The sequence below is a fragment of the Apteryx rowi genome, unplaced genomic scaffold (assembly GCF_003343035.1).
Source record: "Apteryx rowi isolate R43461 unplaced genomic scaffold, aptRow1 scaffold_225, whole genome shotgun sequence".
Classification (NCBI taxonomy): Eukaryota; Metazoa; Chordata; class Aves; order Apterygiformes; family Apterygidae; genus Apteryx; species Apteryx rowi.
Genome location: NW_020448586.1, coordinates 578510 through 601333, shown reverse-complemented (window position 1 = coordinate 601333; position 22824 = coordinate 578510). Strand labels below are relative to the sequence as shown.

Genomic DNA, 22824 nt, shown 5'->3' with positions numbered 1-22824 from the left:
CTCCCCGAGCCCGAGCGAGCCAACTCCTCAAAAGCTCCTAAGGAGGAATTGACAACATGGCTTCCCCACCGCACCAGCAGCTGCTGCATCACCACAGCACCGAGGTGAGCTGCGACTCCAGCGGAGACAGCAACAGCGTGACGGTGAAAATCAACCCCAAGCAGCACCACGGCTGCTCCTCGGCCAAGCACTGCAAGTACAGCATCTCGTCCAGCTGCAGCTCGGGCGAGTCGGGGGGCGCCCGGCGGGCAGCCGGAGGGGGCGGCGGCGGCGGCGGCCTGCGCCGGCAGAAGAAGCTGCCGCAGCTCTTCGAGAGGGCCTCCTCCAAATGGTGGAACCCCAAGTTCGACTCCAACAACCTGGAAGAGGCTTGTATGGAGCGGTGCTTCCCGCAGACCCAGCGCAGGTTTCGCTATGCCCTCTTCTACATCGGCGTGGCCTGTCTGCTCTGGGGTATCTACTTTGGCATACACATGAAAGAGAAACTGATTGTTTTCATGGTGCCAGCTCTGTGCTTCCTCTTGGTATGTGTAGTGTTTTTTATGTTCACCTTCACCAAGACTTACGCCCGCCATTATGTGTGGACTTCACTGACGCTCACCCTCCTGGTTTTTGCTTTGACTCTCGCTCCGCAGTTCCAGGTTCTGACACCTATCTCAGGAAGTGGTGACATGTCCAACCAGACTCCCCCAGCAAATCCCACAGACACTTGCCTTTCTCAAGTAGGCAGTTTTTCTATGTGTATTGAAGTGCTCTTGTTGCTTTACACAGTGATGCACTTGCCCTTGTATTTAAGCTTGTTTCTGGGACTCTCTTACTCAGTCCTCTTCGAGACCTTTGGGTATCACTTCCGTGATGAAAACTGTTTTACACCTCTTGGAGCCGGTGCAGTTTACTGGGAATTGTTGAGCAAAGCCTTCCTTCACATCTGCATCCATGCGATCGGTATTCATCTATTTATCATGTCCGAAGTCAGATCAAGAAGCACATTCCTGAAAGTGGGGCAATCAATCATGCATGGAAAAGACTTGGAAGTGGAAAAAGCCCTGAAAGAGAGGATGATTCACTCAGTTATGCCAAGAATAATAGCTGATGACTTAATGAAACAGGGGGATGATGAAAGTGAAAACTCTGTCAAACGTCACTCCACCTCAAGCCCCAAAAACAGGAAGAAGAAGCCCTCCATACAGAAAACCCCCATAATATTCCGTCCTTTTAAAATGCAGCAGATAGAACAAGTGAGCATTTTGTTTGCGGATATTGTTGGCTTCACTAAAATGAGTGCAAATAAATCTGCCCATGCTCTGGTGGGACTTCTGAACGATCTGTTTGGCCGTTTCGACCGGCTGTGCGAGGACACTAAATGTGAGAAGATAAGCACTTTGGGAGACTGTTACTACTGCGTAGCTGGTTGTCCAGAGCCTCGGGCGGATCATGCTTACTGCTGCATCGAGATGGGCTTAGGTATGATTAAAGCTATTGAGCAATTTTGCCAAGAGAAAAAAGAAATGGTGAACATGAGAGTCGGTGTTCATACTGGGACAGTCCTGTGTGGCATTTTGGGAATGAGGAGATTCAAGTTTGATGTGTGGTCCAATGATGTCAATTTGGCCAATCTAATGGAACAGCTGGGGGTGGCTGGAAAAGTCCATATTTCAGAAGCTACTGCAAAATATTTGGATGACCGTTACGAAATGGAGGATGGAAAGGTGATTGAACGAGTTGGTCAGAGTGTGGTAGCTGATCAGTTAAAAGGTATGTGTTTTTATTTTGTACTGATTCTTTCTTTTTTATTTAATATATTTTTCCCTAGTGCATGTCTTCTGCCTGTTGACTTCTGCAAATTGAATGTGTCTTAGGTTTATCACTATGTGCTAGTGATCAGAAACTTCGTGGGGATTATAGGCTGAAAGCTGCCATGGAGAGATAAGTGTGAAAGATCTTCTGGGGTCTTCAGAATGTACACTGACTTCAAAACTCCTTAAAATTGCTTGTGAGAGTATCGTGTAGTAGGGAGGAGAAGGTTAATGTGTTTGCTGTCTCCAAAAGAGTTTTGTTTTACTGTAGTGTGTCATCTTTTAATTCAGTAAGTAAACTTGTTAATTGACTTCATGTGCCATACATAGAGCATATGTGTTTTGCAAAATTATGTATATCTGTGAAAAGTTTTTGGCACTGAAAGAGTTGGTACTGAGAAGGCTTTTGGGGAAAAATGACAGCTGGATTCACAGAAAGAAATGAGCACTGTATATTTGGCAGTTTGATAGCAAGTTGTTACAGTTAGAAGTTAGGCTGGAAAAAGTTACTCAGGTGGTTCACTGAGCTAGCAGATGTTCTTATTCCTGCAGTTTTAACGGTTTGGGGATGAAACTGCAAATTTGCAATTTGGAAAAGAAAATAAAGGATCATTTGATTCCCTTTATGGCTTGGATAGAGGTCCAATTTTCATTCTTCTGTGGAGTATTCATTTTGAAATGAAACCCTTGATTGCTTTCCAGTAGAGATAGCGATACTTCAGAAGTACATTCAGGAGGATTGTATGTGTTGAGGGTTTAACTGCCTGTCTCTGTAGGCATATAAAACTGCATGCAGACATCAGAAAAACTGTCTGTTTCTTTAGTGCTGTGCATTTGTCTCACAGAGGTTTATTTGTTCTGCAGTGGCTATAGTCCAAAGCGGGGAACAGACAAATGAAAATCAGAGGGGATTATGTTACAACCCCTTTTTATGTTACATGAGTTCGTTTATTCATTTGGTTTATATACGTATGCATTTTTGTACAGAAAGTGTGGAAAACAGAGTGGAAGAAATTGAAGGAGCCATAGGACGGCACTGCGATGGGGGAAGAGAGATTTGTTGCGATAAATGTAAGAATCGAGGACAGAGTGGTTGTAGAAAGGTCAGTGAGTAAGGACAGGAGGGGAGAGTGTTGCAAAACAGTGGAAGGGTAGAAGTGGTGATGGCAGTCTGCTTGCCTGTGGCAGGAGCTTAGTTTGATGTGTCACTGATATTTATTTTCGGTGAACTGTCTGTCCATATGTACAAGGCAACAGGGATGAAATGAGAGGCTTATGGGGAGGAAAATAGCAATAATTACATAGATAGCTGGAAGCCATAGAACTGAAGCAGATGTGTCCCTGGACTTCAGCTTTCTGTTTAACTTTTAAAAATACAAATTAAGTTGATTTATTTGAAAATTGCTGATATTGATGTCTTTTAGATGAAGTATACTTTCAAAGAAAAAAAATCAGATGTAAAAATGGCCCGTTATTCTGAATGGAATCTTGTCTTTTTCGTAAAAATAAATTGAATACGTTGTAGAGAGACAACCCTGTGATGTTTAAGCGCTCACTGTTCGTCTTCCATCTAACTTTGTTGCTAGACGCAGTGTGAAGGCCATGTTGTAGCAACAGATTAAGATTAAGTATTTTTGTTAGGTTTATAGCTCTCCTCAATATCATTAATCACCAAGTGACATTAACCTACTTGTGGAGACTGGTGGTACTGCTCTTAACGTTTACTTATTTATTTATTTATTTGGATTTTCCAGGAGACCACGAGAGCATTGTATAGAACAACTATTCCCTGTCCCAGGAGTGTTTCTTCATGGTTTTTCTCAGAATTCTGTTCTGTCTTATGTTTACTGCGGGAAGACATAGGTTGCCATCTCTTCAATAGGCTGATGACACTTAGGTTCAGGTTTTGCAGCTTTCAGTGCCTTTCACAGGTCTCGCTGTAGCCAGGATATTGCAGGTGAACAAACTAAAATGCAAGCTGGATAAGACCAGAGCATGCTTCGTTTGCAGATTGACATTACAGTGGTTTCTTCTTACCTTGAAATCTAGCTCTGAAGGTAACTGGAAAAGCTGGTAAGAATTACTTTAACAAGGAATATGGGTTGATTGTTGTTTTTTCCCCCCATCTGTGTTTTGTGGTGGAGCTGTAATTAGCTTGCATCCTCTTACCGGTATGGTATATAACTGTAGAAATGAAAATCTCCATGGATGTGCGCTGTCAAACCAAGCAGAACTATGCCACACCTTTATACGCAGGGACGTCGAATGTGTAGCCCCTTTCCCTCGTGATAGCTCTGCCCGGACCACCCATGATGCGTGCCGTGTGTAACAGTTACCCATTTCTTCCCGTTTCCTCAATACTTTCCTTACACAGACAAATTACTGGGCCGATAGGTACAAAATAGTGACAAGGCAATGATACAGGCTATATAACAGCAGCAGCGCAGGATAGCAGAGGCTGGATTTTAAAACGTGCTGCAGGGCGGGTTTTGTTACGGAGCAGCTCCGAGATTTCTGTAGCGACCTGAGATTTCCCCTCTTAGCTGGGCTCTGCCTAGCGCCCGCGCGGTTCGTGAACGGAGGCGCTGTTAGGAAGCTCGCCCCACCACGCGCCTTGTGCCTCCCTGAAAATTAGTTGGTAGCAGCGATAGAGAAGAGGAAGTTTCTGGTGGTTCTTTAATTATGTGATGCTAGTAGTCTTTTCAAGTATTGAAGTGCTACCGAGATAACAGCCGTGAGCTTTATTTCCCCACCAATACTTTACTTCTCAGCTCCCTTTCAACCTTTGGTATCTTAATGATATCCTATTTTTTATGTTGTATGTCTAACACATTATCTCTTAATTGTCTGAGCTGCCACAGTAGTCATAATTATCTTTCTAAGGCTAAGTCAACATTAGCAAGTGATCTGTCCTTGTCTTCTGGAAGGCACAAGGCATAACTGTAAAAATTCTTCTTTCCCCGTGCCATTTTGTAGTTCTCTGACATCTTTAGAATGGAAAAATCCTTTCTTCCTTCTTTGATTGCCAAATGGTACGATGCTTCCCTTGGCGCCTTATTGCCAGAATGAGGGCTCAGGTATTTTCCCACGTGTGGTTCTGACATAAATAGATGATATTTAAAACGAATTGACAAGCAAAGAGAGCCACTGGTGACATTATAATATTTTTGCCTATTTCGGACCGCTGTTTGTTTAGGGTCGCGTTATGCCTTCCCTTTTGCCAGCAACTGCGATCCTCTTGGTTGCGAGGGGAGCACGGGGGAGCAATGTCCTAATGATTTTTGAGGCTGACATGTAAAGTGTAGAGCTCAGTTCAAGTTTATCTTCCATAATAAGTTTTTCACAGAATTTTAGACAACTCACTTTTTCTGTTTTCTTACTTGCTGAGTTTCCTAGGAAATAAATGTGTTAAAGACAGTGAGATGCTGAGCAAAGACTGTGAGATGCTGACAGTCGCATAATACCTGAGATTCTGGCAGAAATGTCTCTCTTCTGGACCCTGTAGAACCCGAGAGCTCTCTCCTTTTCAGGGTATGAAAAAGTTCTGCTTGAGGAAATATTTTTGTTTTTCTCTGCTCCTCTTGGTTGTTTGCATTTCTCTTTCTTGTTACTCATGATGTCACGATATTGCTATTTACCCACCAGCCAGAAAATCTTCCAGAAATATCAGGGTCACTGACATCTTTTTTGAATGCTCAAAATATATAAGCTTGTTGGGACAAGAAGGCTTTCTCTGTGTTTATGGAGCCCAGCACAATGGGGCTATGATTTCATTTGGGGCATCCGTATATATGCTGTTACTCTAATAATAGTATTTATTATTTGAGTTCTTGTAATAAAAATAAAAAAAATTCCCAACCACTCTGCAGCAAGATACCTTTCGGTTCAGTTTGTCTCAAACAATGGATTTATAACTGAAGTTCTTTTAGAAACATTTTGTATGTGATTGCTCTTTGCTTCATCATGGAAAAAACATAAATGGATTTTGTGTCACTCTGTCACCTGGCTAGTAAGATTGAATCATTCGGGGTTTCACGATTAAGGTCAACTTTCACAGTGCTCAGTGCATGAAAATGCACCAGTTCACAGATGGCAAGCGGCAGCAGGTAGTGATAAAGCATAGCAAAGATCAGTAGCTTAATTAATTACCTGTCACTCTTCTCCATGTTTCTTTTAAGGATTTCTCATAAGCCTGGTTTATCTGCCTTTCTTTAAAGCAATTTTTAATAAAGTAAACTAGTTCTGCAAATCACAGCTTCACTTGATATTGAAACCTTTTCTTCCAGTTCAGTAACGCTATTATTTCTCCATAAATAGCCTAGGTTTTTACATGGTGGCAACCTCTGAGTGACAGGATGATTTTCTCTTGGCAAACCATGGACTACAGCTCTGCCTGGTGCCTCGATAGTCTACTTCTTTCTCAGGTTTAACTTTCAGGGAACATATTGCTGGTGTTCCTGAAAGAAAAGTCTCCGATAGAGTTATGAAAAGAGAAGTCTTTGAGTTTTTCTTCCCTGCTTCCCCTCTGCTGCAGAAGCRGGGACGGGGGGACCGTGTTTACATCCTGACGGTGGGGAGGTTTTCCTCGTCCTCTCCATCTTTCTGTCCTGCACGTAGAGAGCCTGTAGCTGTCATGTGCTTCTCAAAGTTCGTAGAGAGGTGAAAATAAGATGAAAATTTTCCTTAGCTTTTTGAACCCTGCCTGCTGGGCCCACTGTAAATCTAGAAGGCTTGCGCTTATGCCAACGGGCCGGCTCTGCGGAGAGGTCTGCACAGATTCATCGTTAGCGTGCGACGTGGCTAATAGCCGCTTCGGCCTCTAGCTGGCGACGATTTGGGGGGCAGGAGATTAGGGCGCTTGTTTGTTTTGTTCCTTCCATCCGCTGTGCAGTTCTTCCTGTTCAGCATCTAGTTTCATTGGGGTCCATTAATGCAAATCTTCCGATAGAGCCTTTTTATCTGTATTAACCTCATCTGTGACAGTAATGGTAACTTTGGATTTCATGTTTCCTGATACTAATCCGAAGGTCGGGTGGTAACTGATATATCAAACAAATGTCACTTATTTTTTTAAGTAGTAACAGAGCAAACGTTTGTGTATGTTTTCATTTTCCCACTAAACAAAATGCCAAGTGATGAGTAACTGAGGAAGAAAAGTTCTAGTGAGTAATCAGTTTATACATTTTACTGAATCTTATCTATTAACTATTATTTTTGAGATAGTAGGTCATGATATTATTTTGAAGTGTGAGACTGAAAATAAAATATCATACACAGATTGACTTCTCTCCTGTATTTTAAGTTAGAAAGTGTTCAATGTTATCTAAAGAATGAGAAAAGCATGAATGTAAAAACAGATAAAGAATTATAATTAGAGGTAATTTGCATAAAGGCATATTTCCAGGAAGAAGTAAATTCCACATAGATTTAACGTTTTGACTTCATCTGTAGTTTCACAGTGTAATAGCAAAAAGAAAGGGAGGTAAATAGTGAATGTAGTTGCTCAACTTGTTTCTTGTCCAAGTCTTCACTTGGTGTAGATATATTTATTTCCTAGTTAGAAATGAAAGAAATAACTGTATGAAAACCTAGTGATTACTGAGCATTCTAAATATTTCACATGATATAGTGACATAAGTTTTTCTGAAAGTAAACCTACATATTTGCGCATTTGTGTATTAGTACTGATTACTGCCAAGTAGGTTTTGTGGCCTCTGCAGAAAAGTAAATTTCTCAGAATTTTGAGAAAGATTCGCTGAGTTCCACTTGATTTTATGCAAGACCAAGTGGAAAAATATCTTTATTTAAAAACATTTGCACTTAAGCTGCTTTTGTTACAGGAAACTTGGAAGTTAACTTTTGAGTTTGTGAGTTCTGATAATGTACTTTAGGGATACTTTAATTACAAACAATGAAATGTTACTTGTAAGTATAGTCAGGATCTGTGTAAGGTTCTCCCCTTTGTAGGTTTTGGGGACAGAGACTGACTCTGACCATTTATTTTGTTTAACAAGGTGGACTCCAGTTTCCATTTATTTTGTGTTATGGCATTAACAAACAAAGAAGAGCAAAGTCAACGTATCTACTCACAGTACGACTGTAGTAGGTGGCAGCCCTGCCTGTTACATACTTATTTAAGCGGTATAGAGCGGAGTAACGGTTTTGATTGTTTTCAAGACATTTACATCCTACAAATGTTAAAGTGAGCACAGCACAACCAGGACTTGATTCAGAACATGGGAAAGATCGCTTTGAAATCAGAGGTCCCGTAATATTGGAATGACGCCACGGCTTCTGCTGCATTGAGTCTAAGTATTTGTTTTAGATTTCTTTCTTTGGCTACCCAGAATATAGTTATTGCAATGTAAGCAGGTATCCCTGCAAATAACAAGCATGGGCTTTGTTCTTTCTTCTTTTCGTTTACTTCAGTAGAGTAAATCTTCAGAGATATGTGAAAGACTACTTAAATACAGAGGTACTTCTTATGCTTTAAATAAAATCCTTGATATTGTAGCTTTTAAGGGAAAAAGATTGACGGAAAAGGCAAAACACAGTCAAAGACATGTTATTTATGTTCATCTTTTGTCATGACAATGCCTGATTTGAATGGGTTGTTTAAAATTTTCTGCAGTTATTTCATAATAATATGTACTTAACTTCTCCTTCTAGCGTGCAAAGAATATAGGAACTTATGTTCACCCCCTTTAAAATACAGTGCCATTTCACTGCATGTAAAGTTGTTGTAGATTGTCCTGAAATACTAGTAAAATAAGTAAATTAAAATTATTTTTCACCATGTATGGTTTGTGTTTAAGCCACATCTCTGTTGATCCTGAATCGCAAGCTCACTCCATCCATCCTTGTTCTGTAAGGAGAGACAGCTATTCATGTTACCATTGCAGCTGACACTTGGAAATTCTGTGCTATTTTTAGACTGTTTTCAGTCTCATTTCTGTCCTTTGAAAAGGAAAAAAAAATTCCTAACCCTTAAATTTTTAACTTCCAGTAGGAGTTGCTACTGCAAAGAAGCCAGCCAGTCAATATAATTGCATTATCACGTTTTAGCAGGTTCTATCGGAGGAGTTTGTATCATTGAGACGACTGTTTCATCGGATGGGTAGGAAATCGATGGAATTTGATTTAAAGCAAAGCCATGTGGTTTATGAAAGTGCAGCTGCTTGCTTCCAAGTAATATTTTATGGAAATATAAAGTGACAGTTTACAGACTGGAGATTGTGCCTTAGTGTTACCAACTTTTTCTTCACCCAGATATCACGTTGGGGTACTGGTACTAGCTTAGGCAGTAGGAAAGATTTGGCTGGAGTTGAACTTCTCTTGCTAGGCGTTTATCAGCATCGGACTGCATTGGAAGTCTGTGCTGCCCTTCCAAGCCAAACTGTTTTGATCAGATGAATATTCTCTTTCATTTTATTCAAAAATGTTTTAACCTAGAGCATTAGGCCTACTAAATATATGGCTTTAGGGATAGATAGTTTTCACAGCTCTGAAATTATTTTGTGAAGGAGCAAAATGTTCTAGACAGTCTTCAGCTAGCATCCCTCAGTTTTTGAAATGCCCCTTAAAATTGCCTGAAAACTTTCTGGTTTGTATTTGTTACAGTAACTTAATGTGGAAATTGTTGGCACACCTTATAATTGACAATGATTATATATTTTAAGTCTTTATTTCACTGAGAGCATTTACTGTTCCTTCTGTTGCATTTCTAATGCTGTTGTCTTCAGCTTGACTTGATAAATTTAGAAATCACGTGACCGTCATGAATAACATTGCTCATGATAAAATCCAAAAAATTGGAACACAGAAGAGGAATTAGCAGAAAAGTAAAGTCCCCTAGCTTGCAGATGGGCCCTTTCTTGTCGTTTACTTCTGACTGTGTGCAGCAAAATGAAAACAAAGGAAAATGTCTCTTGCTATTCTGGTAAAATCTTGACTGTCTGCTAATGCAAGAGTCCTTTTTTTGCTTTTGCTTTTTTTCTTCAGCTGTCTTCTGAAATGAACTCAAATTAACTTGTGTAGACATTACTGTGGGCTGAAAGGCCAGGTACTCCTCCTGGCACTGTGTTTTTTCTTAAATAGAGGTCATCCTGCTGCACAGGGAGGAGAGGGGACACTCAAAGAGAGCTGAAGAGCACCGCAACCAGCTGTGTATGAAATAAAAGCATGAAGATTCAATTTCCTTCCAATCATGTTAATTTATGGATTGGTTAATTTGCTTGTTGGAAAAACTCCTTTTTCTTTTCCTCCTCAGAAAAGAAGGGGAGAAAGAGAGGCTGGAAAGCAAAACTATTTGATAATCAACACCAACAATATTAACAACTGTTCATATGTGTTTTATCAGCCCAAACGGTAATAGTTTGTCGGCTGTGCGTAAGCAAAAAGGAAAAAAAGGTCTATAATTGAAGTAAAAGCCCCATGTTCGAAATACTGATTCATCTTACAGGAAATACAAGAGAACTTTTGCTTCTGATACTGGCTGCTTAGTTTTTTGCCTTCAGTAAGTTAACATGGATATTAAAAACAGAAATGGAATCTTGTTATTTTTTAAAATAGCTTTGGACTTAAATGCTTACACTAAATAGAAGATACTTTCCCTTTACAGTGTATTAACACTGCTGACATCTCAACTCATGTTTACCGGTCCAAGCCATGATGCTTTCCTGAGTGTGCTATTTTCAGGGGAGCCCCTTGATAAGCTTTTGCTTAGCTGTTGCTGGTAGTTTTTTGGAATCAAAATCCTCCATTTCACTTTTGTTAACTCTTGTTTAATGGATGTGTGAAGTCTCTTCTGTAAGGTGCTCAGTGTCTTTAGCCTCTGACTGACTTGGATGAAAGGTAAGCAGGGATAGAGTTTGCCGGAAATCCTCAGGGCCTGACAGGACCAGTGCTGAAGATGGAAATTATGAGGAAACCTTACTGTAAGGGCATTACTTGCAAAGGAACCAAGTACAAAGTTAGCTCCAAATTTCCTCTGTTTGGACAGTGTGATGCTTAAGAAGTATTATTAAGAAGAAGGGCTGCTAGGCTTTACACAAGTCACGTTTTCTTACCCATGGTGGAAGCTTTATTTTTAAATTGGTATTTTATGATAGTTTTTCACAAGTAGGTTTAAAAATCTTTTTTACGTAAAACTGTTGTGAGCTATTTGATTTTATATATTTATGTATTAAAAATATATATATAATTTCAGTAATATATATAATATAAATATGTATGTAAGTTCAGTAAATATGTGCATCTTTAGAATGCTTGTTGTGTGAAAATATTCCCTCTGAGTTGTCTTTGCAGTCCATTATTTATGAAAAATAATCTTACATGCGTACGACTGTCACAGTGTAGACCTCCGGGCTCACAGCGGTAGAGCTCGGGTGTCCTCGTTGCTCTGAGCTCTGTTGCTTTGTCCAATTGGGTCGTGGCAAAATTAAAGACTTGATTAAAAAATAACTTTTACCAGCAGTAATACTTATGACTCTACAGTCTAATTTTCAGTGCTATTGTCAAAAGTTTAAAATAGGGGTTTTTTAGACAGCTATTTCCTGGTACATTTTTATGGGATACAAGCATATCCCTAACCTTGATCAGGTGACTAAGGCTTGCTGCTGTCAGAGGATAGCTGACCTGTCTGATGGACAGTACAAGTATATTTGCAGGATGAGGTATAATGCTATAAACTTAGCCTTTCAAAACTGGATTTTTCTGAAGGCACTAAAGAAGCTTGGATACCCATAGCCCCTGAAATTGCCAGAGACCATAGTGGAAACCCCAGTCTTAAGAATCCTAATAATTTGTTATACAGAGATGGTTTGCCTTTTGCGATTTATTGCCTTAAAACCTTTAAGTCTAATTCCCTTCTCTGCATATCACCGCACGTGACTTTGTCCACTAAAGCAAAAAGGAATGTTTCATTTTGAAATCCTGTCTGCTGAAATGATTAGGAAAAGTGCATATGTCTTTTTATTAGCTTTCATCAAAGAGTAAAATGACCTACCTGTAACCTTCAGCTTAGGTCCTCAAATAAATAAAAGGCATATTATTGGATGTATATTAGCATTTCAGTAATCTCGCCAGTGTTGGTTTTGGTTTCTCTGATAACTTGGCACCTGATCGCTTCCTTTATCTTAAGGTTTTGTGCTGCTGCATATCATTGTAGGTATAAAAACCTTCCGCGTAATTAATGCCAATAATTATATGATTAGTGTGTTTCCTGGGGGAGTCTGTGTCTTGCTTTTGAGAAGAAAAACAGAAACAATGGTTTGTTTGGGGTTTTTGACTGTATATTCCCCGTTTTATGTTGTGTGTATTAGTTTGTTTTGTTTTTTAATGGGGACATAAGAAAGTCTGTATAAATGTCATCCTAGTTATTGTAGAAAAGTAATTTTTGAAGAGGATTTTTGGGGGTTCTTTTCTTTAGAAAAACTCTGGATCAGCCTAATCTCCTTTAAATCTTCATTTTATGCTGGATCTCTTCAAACAAGAGCATTTTCTCTCCAGTTCATAGCTAGAAATTCAGCCCTGAGTGTACGTTGGGTTTGAAGATTGAGATCAAAACCTTAAAGTTTGTGAGCTGATTGAAGCTGGTAGATGCGATAGATCTTGAACTTGAGCAATAGCTCTCACGTGGTCAGAGCAGCTAGGCCACAGTAGGCTGCCACGTATTGTACTAAGTAGAGCTACTGTTTTTTAAATTCACAATCAGATACATGAATCATGGTTAATCAGCCTGCAGAGCGTGCTACGTTCTTGTATGACTAATGGCCTATTCTTCATGAAATGGGTGGCATTTTAAGAAAAAGGTTTTGCTTAGCCATCCGCATTTAATAAGGCGCACAAGGAAATGTGCGTGTGGCTAACGGAAGGTGGGAGCAGCATSTGAGGTAGTTTCTCAAAGTATACTTGACCTCAGCCATCGCTGGATCGGTCTGATCCAGCCGGGCTTCTTTCAAGAGCCGATCTCTTGTAAAGCAGCGCAGCGGCCTCGAACACGGACGTGCAGCTGAGTGGTACGCGCGGTTGCGGTAACGGCACCTGCGGCCTCTTGCTCAGTGGGCTGCCATAGGTGCTGGGGAAGAAGGAGATGAGGAATGGCATTTTGTGGATCCCGCAGGCAAAGGCCGCAGGGAGGAAGGTGCTGCTGCGAACTGCGAGCCTCTGAGCTCTGATTCGGCCCCGGGGACTGCTGTTGTGCTTTGACACTTGCTCCTGCTCTGCGATAGAGATGGGTTGGCCATGTCTTTTACTGTTCAAGAGCTCGTGGTAACTGTGTATCCATAATCAGGTATTGCAACTGAAGCAGACCATGCCGATCAAAAACATTTTCTGCATGGTGTTCTCTAAATGTTACAAAAATGCATGAGTGATGTGACTATATTTAAAATACAGAATGTTTGTCAAGCATTTAGTTCTTTCAGGATTTCAGGGGAAATGCTTTTGCATTCAATCATGTCAGTTGGAGAGAAGACTGGAAATCATCTTAAAACTTAAAAGTAAGATTTTTGAGTATTTGCTAGGTTTCCACATTTCACAGTGCATCTTTAGTGTGTTTTATAAACACTTAGATATGCTGTGTGTATTTTGGGACTCAATTTAAATGATTATTTGACTTGCACGCCACCCGATATCAGCTGTAGGCAACTGCACAGGAAAGAGAGTTGTAAATTTGTGCGAGTTATTCTGCTGCTGCTGTAGTGGAGGAGGCTTTGCTGTGTTATATTGTGCTGAAAGTGCGTATTTGTCCAACCCATGCAGAGCAACAGCTTTTGTTAATTCTTGCACTGCTTAGTTAGCCTAGGAGTTGGACCGTGCCCCGCTGGTGTTTTGTGCAGCTTTTTAAACAATAAATCTTCTGGATTCAAATGGCACTCTGTTAAAATTTGCAGACAGTTTTTCATGTCAAAGAAGAACCTATTGTTTTTAATAAGAGAATTATCAATTTGTGGACATTACGTGTGCATACATGTGTGTGAATGTGATTATCTTCAAGACACTATGGTAACACAACCACCTGTGTGGGAAAATACGTAAAACTCAGTTCAGAAACTGCGTTTTGTATACGTTGAGTATATCTACAGTTTAGTTAAATGAGACGATTTTAAATGTCGCAAATGACTTTCACAAATATAAATAAATCGAAAGGGTGTTCTAAAAGTCATTGCTGTTGTATTTAGGTGATTCAGTATAAAATGAACATGAAGCGCAAGAGTAAAAGCCATAAACATAGACTTTGAGACTGAAAGAAGGATGGATGAGAGTATTTGTAAGAGTTTTTATCGCCCCCTTATTTTAGAGATGCGCCCTTCAATTTTTAACACTGTGGTCTCTTCAGAGGGTGTTTTATTTTGCAGTGTCTAATAGAAGGTGATCTTACGGAAAATTTGCCAGTGAACTGTAGCTGATATTAAAGCTTATCCTGTGATCATTATTTATAGAGAGACCCTTCTCATGTAAGAAGCAGTGCTGAATTAATTCAGAAGTCTTTGCTGCTACCTGGGCTGTGAGGTACCCCCTAGACACAGCACACAGCGTGTAAAGATCAGTGGGTATCTGAATAACTAGTATGGATTAGAATAACTAGTATGGACTAACTTTTTGTTCCTTGTGCATGGATACTGTGGTCTGTGGTAAGTCTGAGGCAAGTGCTTGGTTTGAAAAGTCTGTCTAGCCTCCCTATCTTTAGCTTCTTGATGAACAAACTCCTCATCTCTACTTACATAGCTCATTCCTGAAAAACAGTTGTCTAGACGTTTGCCTGTTCGCATGTAGTATTCTTCTGAAATACCCATTCAATAATCTGCTGGAGGAGGTAACTCTTACTCCAGCATCAGCTCTATCTGCAGTCGGATGTCGTGGTGTTTATTTGTAGTGTTCCTGCTGGAACGCTGATAAAGCTCCTGGAATAGTTTCCTGCAGTTTCCCCTTCTGTGAAGTTTAACTGTTGCTACCTTCTTTTTTATGCAAGACCTATTGGACTTGTCCCTAAAATGTCATGGTGAAGTATTGGCTCGCTGTAACTGAAAGTACTCCTATACGTTTTACTACCTGACTCCTAAAAAACAGATTAAAATCCCTATCAGTCATATGTTACGTTCACGTCTAACGTGTATTTGTGATTGAGCAGCACCGAGGGAGGGTAGAGAGCTCATTTTTTATAAGAAGCTGTACTAAAGTTTTGTTGTCGGTGATCTTCCCGACACTCTGGGTTTGAGGTTTGTTTAAAAATCCAGACACTTGCTACTGAGAATGAGTTAAGTAGACTAAATATTGTGTATTTAAAATTAGTATCATTGTTCCATGGGATGCGGAGAGTGTATTAGATAATTCGGTCTTGGGCACCGTTTGCTTGTAAATACCCTTTTTGTTCTGAGATGGGAACATTTTCTCCTATCCAGTCATCTTCCCACATTTTCTTTCTATTGCTTTTTTTCCCCCTCACATCAAGGTAAGGGAGAATACAGGGAAGAATTGTACTTTCCCTTTTAGTATAGCAATATAAATTATTTACAAGTAATTTTTTGCCAACGATACAAAACTGGGAGGAGTGGCAGATACACCAGAGGGCTGTGCTGCCATTCAGAGAGACCTGGACAGGCTGGAGAGGTGGGCGGAGAGGAACCTCATGAAGTTCAACAAAGGCAGGTGCAGGGTCCTGCACCTGGGGAGGAATAACCCCATGCACCAGTACAGGTTGGGGGCTGACCTGCTGGAAGGCAGCTCTGCGGAGAAGGACCTGGGAGTGCTGGTGGACACCAAGTTAACCATGAGGCAGCAATGTGCCCTTGTGGCCAAGAAGGCCAATGGTATCCTGGGGTGCATGAGGAAGAGTGTTGCCAGCAGGTCGAGGGAGGTGATCCTTCCCCTCTACTCAGCCCTAGTGAGGCCACATCTGGAGTACTGCGTCCAGTTCTGGACTCACCAGTACAAGAGGGATGTGGCACTACTGGAGCAAGTCCAGCGAAGGGCTACAAAGATGATTAGGGGACTGGAGCATCTCTTTTATGAGGAAAGGCTGAGAGAGCTGGGCCTGTTTAGCCTGGAGAAGAGAAGGCTGAGAGGGGATCTTATCAATGTGTACAAGTATCTGAAGGGAGGGTGTCGAGAGGATGGGACCAGACTCTTTTCAGTGGTGCCGAGCGACAGGACGCGAGGCAATGGGCACAAACTGAAACACAGACACTTCCATCTGAACATGAGGAAATACTTTTTCACTGTGAGGGTGACAGAGCACTGGAACAGGTTGCCCCGAGAGGTTGTGGAGTCTCCTTCTCTGGAGGTATTCAAAACCCCCCTGGACGCAATCCTGTGCAATGTGCTCTAGGTGACCCTGCTTGAGCAGGGGGGTTGGACTAGATGATCTCCAGAGGTCCCTTCCAACCTCAGCGATTCTGTGATTCTGTGAATTTAAGATCTGCGTGACATTTTTATCTTCCTTCTTTTTACTGTGTAATTTTTATTTGATAAAATAAATCAGGCTAACCTCCTCTAACTGTTATTCTTTGAAATGTAAGTTTGTGTTCAGGTGTTGGTATGTGGAGAGATCCGGGAGACCGGAGCTATCACATGTCTTTGTTTCAATAGCAGGATTAAGAATGGAGGGTTTGGCGTGGCAGCATTTAAGATCCCTTCACCAACATAGGTAGATACAATGTTTGCAATGAACAGTGTTGACTTTCTCTCCTACTCAGGCTCTCATCGTTCAATCTGGTATTTGTTTTGTTTTCCTGTGCTTTGGTGGCAGAGTCGCTTAATGGCGTTTCCCAAGTTACTTGTCTGCAATTTTTCATTTAGTTTTGAGTTCTCGCACTCATGTTAAGAACCTGCTCTTCTGCCTCGAGACTTAGAAAGGAGAAATTTTTCATGAGCTCTATTTTTTTAAGTTGTCCCTAAAATAAACCCCAAGACCCTTAAAAGGGTGGTGGAGGGAGCCTCCACTTGTCCTATGTGTAGAAAAATTAAATGACTGATTCAGTAAATTTATCTGACTAATGTTTGGCTAGTTTGATTACAGAGGCTACTTAGTGTGACTGTTCATGTGAATTCTACTTCAGGTGTGAACATGTCTCCATGCATGGAGAAACTGGAGTTTTTAATTTATCAGTGTACATTGTCTGCGTAAAAAGAAAAAAAAATACATGTTTTTAGCTGCGGTTACATCAGCCAAGACAACAGGGGAAAGTGCAGATATTTAGGGCTAGCCAAGTGTATAGAAACATCTGTAAATTAATCTCTCATCTGAATGTTTGTAGCACAAGTTGTAGGTTGCTGAGTCCATTCATGTTTACCTTTAAAATTTAGTACTGTGAGATTTGGAATTTTAATACTTGATTTTAAAATGTCTTGCAGGGKTTTTTTTGTTGTTAAATCCACTTAATAACTAAGAATTTGTTGGAAAAATATATTTTAATGGAGTTTCAAGTGAAAGGAAGACTCATTGCTGCTTGTTGGTCCAATGCAAGGCAATTAGTTCCCATGGCCGGTACAGTCCACCCTCAACATGGGCATGATGGTGCTTCTGTATATCCCAAGTTGAGATGCTGGGGTCTCTCCGTGGAGATTCCTTTCCCTTTTGGCTGCTCCTTTACATTCCTGGCCGTGGATTTTACAGGCCGCAAACGAATGGAATTTTCTCAGAGAAGTACAAGATACTAGCCGTGATAACTTGGGCGCTTCTAAAGAAAGATCATATTTGCTGGTAAAATACCCTCCCTCCCCACAAAAACCCGACAGCTGTTTCAAGAAGTTATTTTCAGGCTGGAACACGAAACTTGGAAAAGGACCAGACTCTTCTATAAACAAACTTTGCAGTTTTCCCCCCTATTCAAAATGACTGTACTTTTATTTATAATTTAATATAGTTGATCATGCATGAATACTGTAGTTTATTTCCCCTTTTTTATTCACTTTAATGATCTTTAATGGTTGTTTGCTAATAATTCAAAAGCATAAACAACCGGAGGTAGCAGCGGCTGTTGTAGCGTGAGTTATAATCGTGTTTTCAATGTAATTTGCTAATGTGAAATACGTTGTGAATTAGGAAAATTAGGATTCACAGATGTTAGTATTATTATGGTTTCTAGCCATAGAGCTGAAGAGCAAAAAGTTGCTTTTTGAGCAAGATCTCCCCTACTTTGCTGCAAGGTTCCAAGGTTCCACAGCAGCTTTGGAGCTTTTTGCAAGATATTGTGGCTTATGTAGATACATTTTCAAAGTGCTTGTTTTCTTTGTTCTCTTGCAAGAGAAGATAAGCCCTGCAGGCATTAGAGCAGCAAAATATTCTAATGGGAAGGAAGCTGCTCAGGGAAAATAGTTATTCCTAAATTTTCTTTTGTATTTTTAATTACCTGTTAGATTGTATCTTCTCAGAAATAAATCAGAGAGGAGTGTTGTGACGATATTCAGAAAAATTGGGTGGGCAGAAGGGAAGTGGAAATCAGAGGGACGTCATATGACAGCGCGAGGGAAGAGATGATAAGAAACTGAAATCTTTAAAAAACTTACCTGAGAAGTTTTCTTTGGGCTTCTTGTTTAGTCCTTAAGTGTCATTAATTTTGTTTTAATAATAGAAGAAACATAACCATAGCCTTCAGTTAGAGTTGATATGCCATTGCTATTATGTCAGTTTTTCCTATGATCCTCTGAAGTCTTTAAAAACAAAGGAAAAAGGGAGTGTAGAAAGAGAATGCAATTTTGGTATTTAACCCTGGACACTAAAATCTAGTGCTTTAATTAAGAGTTTAACAAATAGTAGGTTAATCCTAGTTTACCGAAATAGTTTCAGTCTTGGCTGATTTAAGTTACAAGAGAGAGAACTTGATCTTTTAGAAACGGGTTTAGTCTAGCTGGGAATGACAAATGCCCCAGTCCTTAAAATCTCTATGTCAGGTGATTTTTATTTTTATTTTTTTCACAGATGGGATGCAAAGGTTTGATTAGTTGGAGTTTCTTTTCACCGCAGTAGACATACTTCTCAATCCCAGAGCATTCTCCACTGGCGTGCTCTCCTGGTTCGGGCATAGACAGGTGTCCAGAAAAGTGCAAAGGAATTGCAGTTGTGTCCATTTGGAAAAAAAAAAAAAAGGTGGATGAGAGAGCGAGTCTTGTCTTCAGACGCGTTGCAGGCTTCCCAGGAGGAGGAAGGGAGGAAATTGTGGGCAATATATGCTGGAGACAGAATAAGAAGTCTTGTACTTATATTGCTGCAAAAGAGCTAGGCATGGGGAGGGGGACACACCAGCAACAACTTTGCACTGTTGAGGATGCTAAAACACTGTAATAAATTAATCTAATAGCTTGCCCTGGGCAAGTTTCCACTACTGACAGTTTTTAAGAATAAGTTAGGGAAATACCCGTGGGGAATGTTTTGGATGTCTTGCCTTGGGGCAGGCAGACGAGCGGACGGGATGACCTCTCAGCACTCTTCCCAGCTGTATCATTTTTTACTTCCGCGGAGGTAACTTAGCACATCCTAGGCAGGATTAGGAAGATGTGAATCGTGATGGATTGCTGCTAAACAGCCGGACTGCGCCACTGTCAATAAAGATGCAGTAGCTCAACAAGATGGCATTGAAAGAATTTTCAGCCTCTTCTGAAAAATTTGGCATGGAACTGTTGCTGGTTTCTTTGGGGATGGGGTGATTGCTGCTTTTTTTAAGTCCTGAAAATGTCTGACTTGTCCAGGATACAGAAGAAAATTGCTTCACTTAGAGTAGATAGAGCTGATCTTTGCTGTTATCAAAAGCATCATACAAGGCAAGTAATAATGTGCGATTGAAGTTATACCTTTCATTTCTAAGGCAGTTTGGTACCTGGCAGTCTTGGTAGCCCAATGCATTTCAGTGTTCCCGGAGGACCCCGGGGGGTGAACCCGGAGGCAAGTTTTGCCTGCACGTGTTGCAAGATCATGACCCAGGTGCACATAGGAAGTGTCTTATCTTTATATACACACATACATATATTTATTTATTTATTTATATGTGAGAGTGCATTGGTTTTGTTAGTTCAGAACTGTTAGTTCTGAAAAAATATTGTAAACTAATGTTTTGGGCTTTGTTTTATTTTTGATGTGGACGCCTTTGGCTGCTACAACCTTATAAAATGCCTCGCTCAAAGTTATTGCATTGCAGCTGTCGGGAAAGCTTTGCCTTGAGTGCAGCGGCAGCTGTGTCACCAGCAGCTAGATCTGACAGCCCAGGTTAGTTTTGCCTGTGCACGAGGAAAAACTGGTTATTATGTCTCCTGTTTCTGTACTTATCTATGTTTGCCTTGGCCAGCCTACTCAGAGTCCACAGTTGGCCAGACCTAGGTTTAAAACACCTATGATCCCTGGTCTAAAGGTGKKTTGGKTGKTGWYRGGTTTTTTKKTGCATGGTAAGAAGGACTGAATCAAAACATGTAAGAGAATCGAGGGCACTTGTGCAGTGAAGATATGTCCTGAAACAGAAATTGTGTTGATATTCCAGCCTGTGGCAGAGCTCAGTTAGGAAAAGTGGTCCCTATATATCCTTCTCCTTTTAGTGCATTCTTTTGGATACACTTACATGATATGTTTTTGAGATTACAAACTTATTTGTTGTTAGGATTTATTCTGCTCTAAACTGCAAGATTTATCATAATGTTTCCAGGTTCATTTAATGGGAAATTTCACGCACACTGAAAAAAACAGGTAATTTGGGTGAAAATATGAGCCCTGAATAGTAAAAAAAAATCCATTTCCTCTTGGGCTTTGTGTAAACAAAAGCATATGTGTATCATGAAATGTTCTCAAATATTTTCTCTTTTCATTTTTATTCTTTCCTTATCTGCCAGTACAATTGTATTAGGCTTTTGATAAGCAGGTAGGTATCAGAATACTCATATCAAAGATTAGGAAAATAAACTTGATTTTTGATTGAGACAAAGCTGGGAAGCGATGGAAGCAATATGGATATATGGGGGAAATGTTCTTTCAGGCAGGTGAGCCTGATGATTTCAATGATAATATTTCAGACTTAATAAGGCCTCTTTCAGCTGGGAGGGGAAACATCAAATAACTAATGTGGTATCAAGTTAGCTCTTCTTTCCTTGCAGTTACCTACAGGCAGACTAAATAAAAACAGCTTAGAAAAACCATGCTGCTGAAATGGAAATAACATTAGGGGAGAATTACTTCAATGGCTGGTTTTAGGTCTCTAAAACTTGAGATTGTCTTTTTTTTCTTTTTTCCACAACTACATTTACTGTCATAATCGGGGAAATTGTTGCCTCAAAATACTAAATTTTTAAGGCTGTCAGGRTGTTTCAGGGGTTTATATTATGTTTCATCACTTTATAGCAGGACTTTTTACTAAGGATTTCTTCATATCTGTTCCTTTTTTTCTGTTCCATTTTCTTGTTAAATTGTACAGGGACATGTTTAATACTGAAAGGCTTCCAGTGTATATTTGTATCCAGTTTTTCAATAATTTTTTCTCTCTTTGAGTTTGGAACTTGTGCCTGTAGCTGGTTTAGTTCATGTCTGCTATAACAGGGCCAAATACAATTATTGAAATTTCCTGTTGTAACAGTTTGTACCGCACTGAACTCTCCCAAGCCCCAGCCTCATCCAGGCCATGCCCTGCATAGAGTTTGCAGTTTGAAATCGCAGTGCGAGCTGTGTTCCTAAGCCACTTGTATCTATATTTCTACAGGTTGTGGAAACCAAGCTCTTGGGGGGGGGGGGGAAATTGAAGTATAAATATATTTTGCTCCCCTCACTGTGGCTATTTTACTAGAGAGCAAGCGGTGTCTTGTCCCTTGAAGCCCTTGCTTACTTAGAAGACGACTGGACTGACTTTCTGAACTGTTCTAGCTGAAACACCCGAGAGATCTGCTTGGTTGTGCTGCTGCGAAGCCCCGCTGCTGCTGTGCGTGGTGTCTCTGGCAGGGAGGCTGTGCAAGCTGGGCAGCCGCGTTAGCTGCTCTCCTCGCTATGATACAACGCGTTCCCAAGAAACACCGAAGAGAGAGAGCGGCCTGTTCCTCCGGCCTCCCAATAGTTTGGGATTGATGCAGTTGGGATAGTCCTCCGATTCAGTCCAGTAAACTAAATCATGTCTTYTGGCAGAAAGGAAACAGGCCCTTTAATTTCTCCATCCAGTTGCCAAAACCGGTTAAGCTTTTATTTTTCAGGATTCCTCGAGCTGGCCGTCGTTTGCTAGAGGACAGCAGCGGGCCGCTCAGGCTGTGCCCCGGCTCGTGCTGACGATGGCCACGCTGCCTTTCTCTCTTCAGGATTTTCCATTACACGAGGTTACGTTTTTCCCCTCGGCTTTCTGCAGTTTTCCCCGTGGCCGCAGACTCGTGCCTATGACTAGCCAGCAAAGCCTCATCCCTAAACCGGCCTGCGGTTTTGGCATGAAGGCTCCTCAGTCTGTATCACTGTTCTCCTCGGTTGCTGCTGCTCGCTTGCTGGCACTTTTCTTTTTTTTTTAATAAATGGTGTTGGCTTTCCAATTGCCATTTGAAAATTTGTTTTACCTTCTTTATTAAAGTCTGAAGTTTTTCCCTCCCTGCCTCCAGCTTCTTAATTTTCCCCATGCCCCTTCCTTTCCTTCCAGTCCTTCCTTCCAGGTTTCCACTCCCTTTGGAGTCCTTAGATTGAAGCCACAAAAAAGGGTCGATTCAGCGTTTGAGACAACAGAAGAAGTGAAAAGCTAAAGCAACGGGAATGAATGAAGTAATGGGAGTAAGTAGCTCGGGCAGGACAGCTGGCAACTTCCGTAGCATATCTGCTGGTGGACAGGGTTGCCCTTCCGTTGGTAGTGGATACACTGCAGGAGTTTCCCTCTTCCTCCGACCTCTCTTCCTCTTCACAGTTATCAGTGACCATGTCCACCAGGATGGGATTCTCAGAGAAGTAGCCAGAAACTTGATTTGGAAGATCCTACTCTCCCTTTTAACTTTATATGGGACATGAGCTGGAAAGTGGCACAATCTGAGTTTTGATGAACTGGGGGTGCATCTAAAGGCCCTTTACTCTCCAAAGTGCATTTTAGCCATT

At 40.9% G+C, this 22824-nt stretch overlaps 1 protein-coding gene across 7 annotated transcripts in view; it reads left to right on the top strand.

The window, feature by feature from the left end:
- The first annotated feature begins 6 nt into the window (after positions 1 to 6).
- Positions 7 to 22824, top strand: part of ADCY9 (adenylate cyclase 9) — a 97409-nt gene continuing 74591 nt past the window's right edge. For 3 of the 7 annotated variants that reach the window (XM_026065280.1, XM_026065277.1, XM_026065276.1), the window contains exons 1-2: positions 7 to 1755; positions 2784 to 2867. In XM_026065280.1, coding sequence (XP_025921065.1) covers positions 57 to 1755; positions 2784 to 2867 — 1783 coding nt within the window. In that variant the 5' untranslated portion in view covers positions 7 to 56. The remainder of the gene's footprint in view (positions 1756 to 2783; positions 2868 to 22824) is intronic. The other 4 variants (XM_026065279.1, XM_026065278.1, XM_026065281.1 and 1 more) reach the window with 3 other exon arrangements.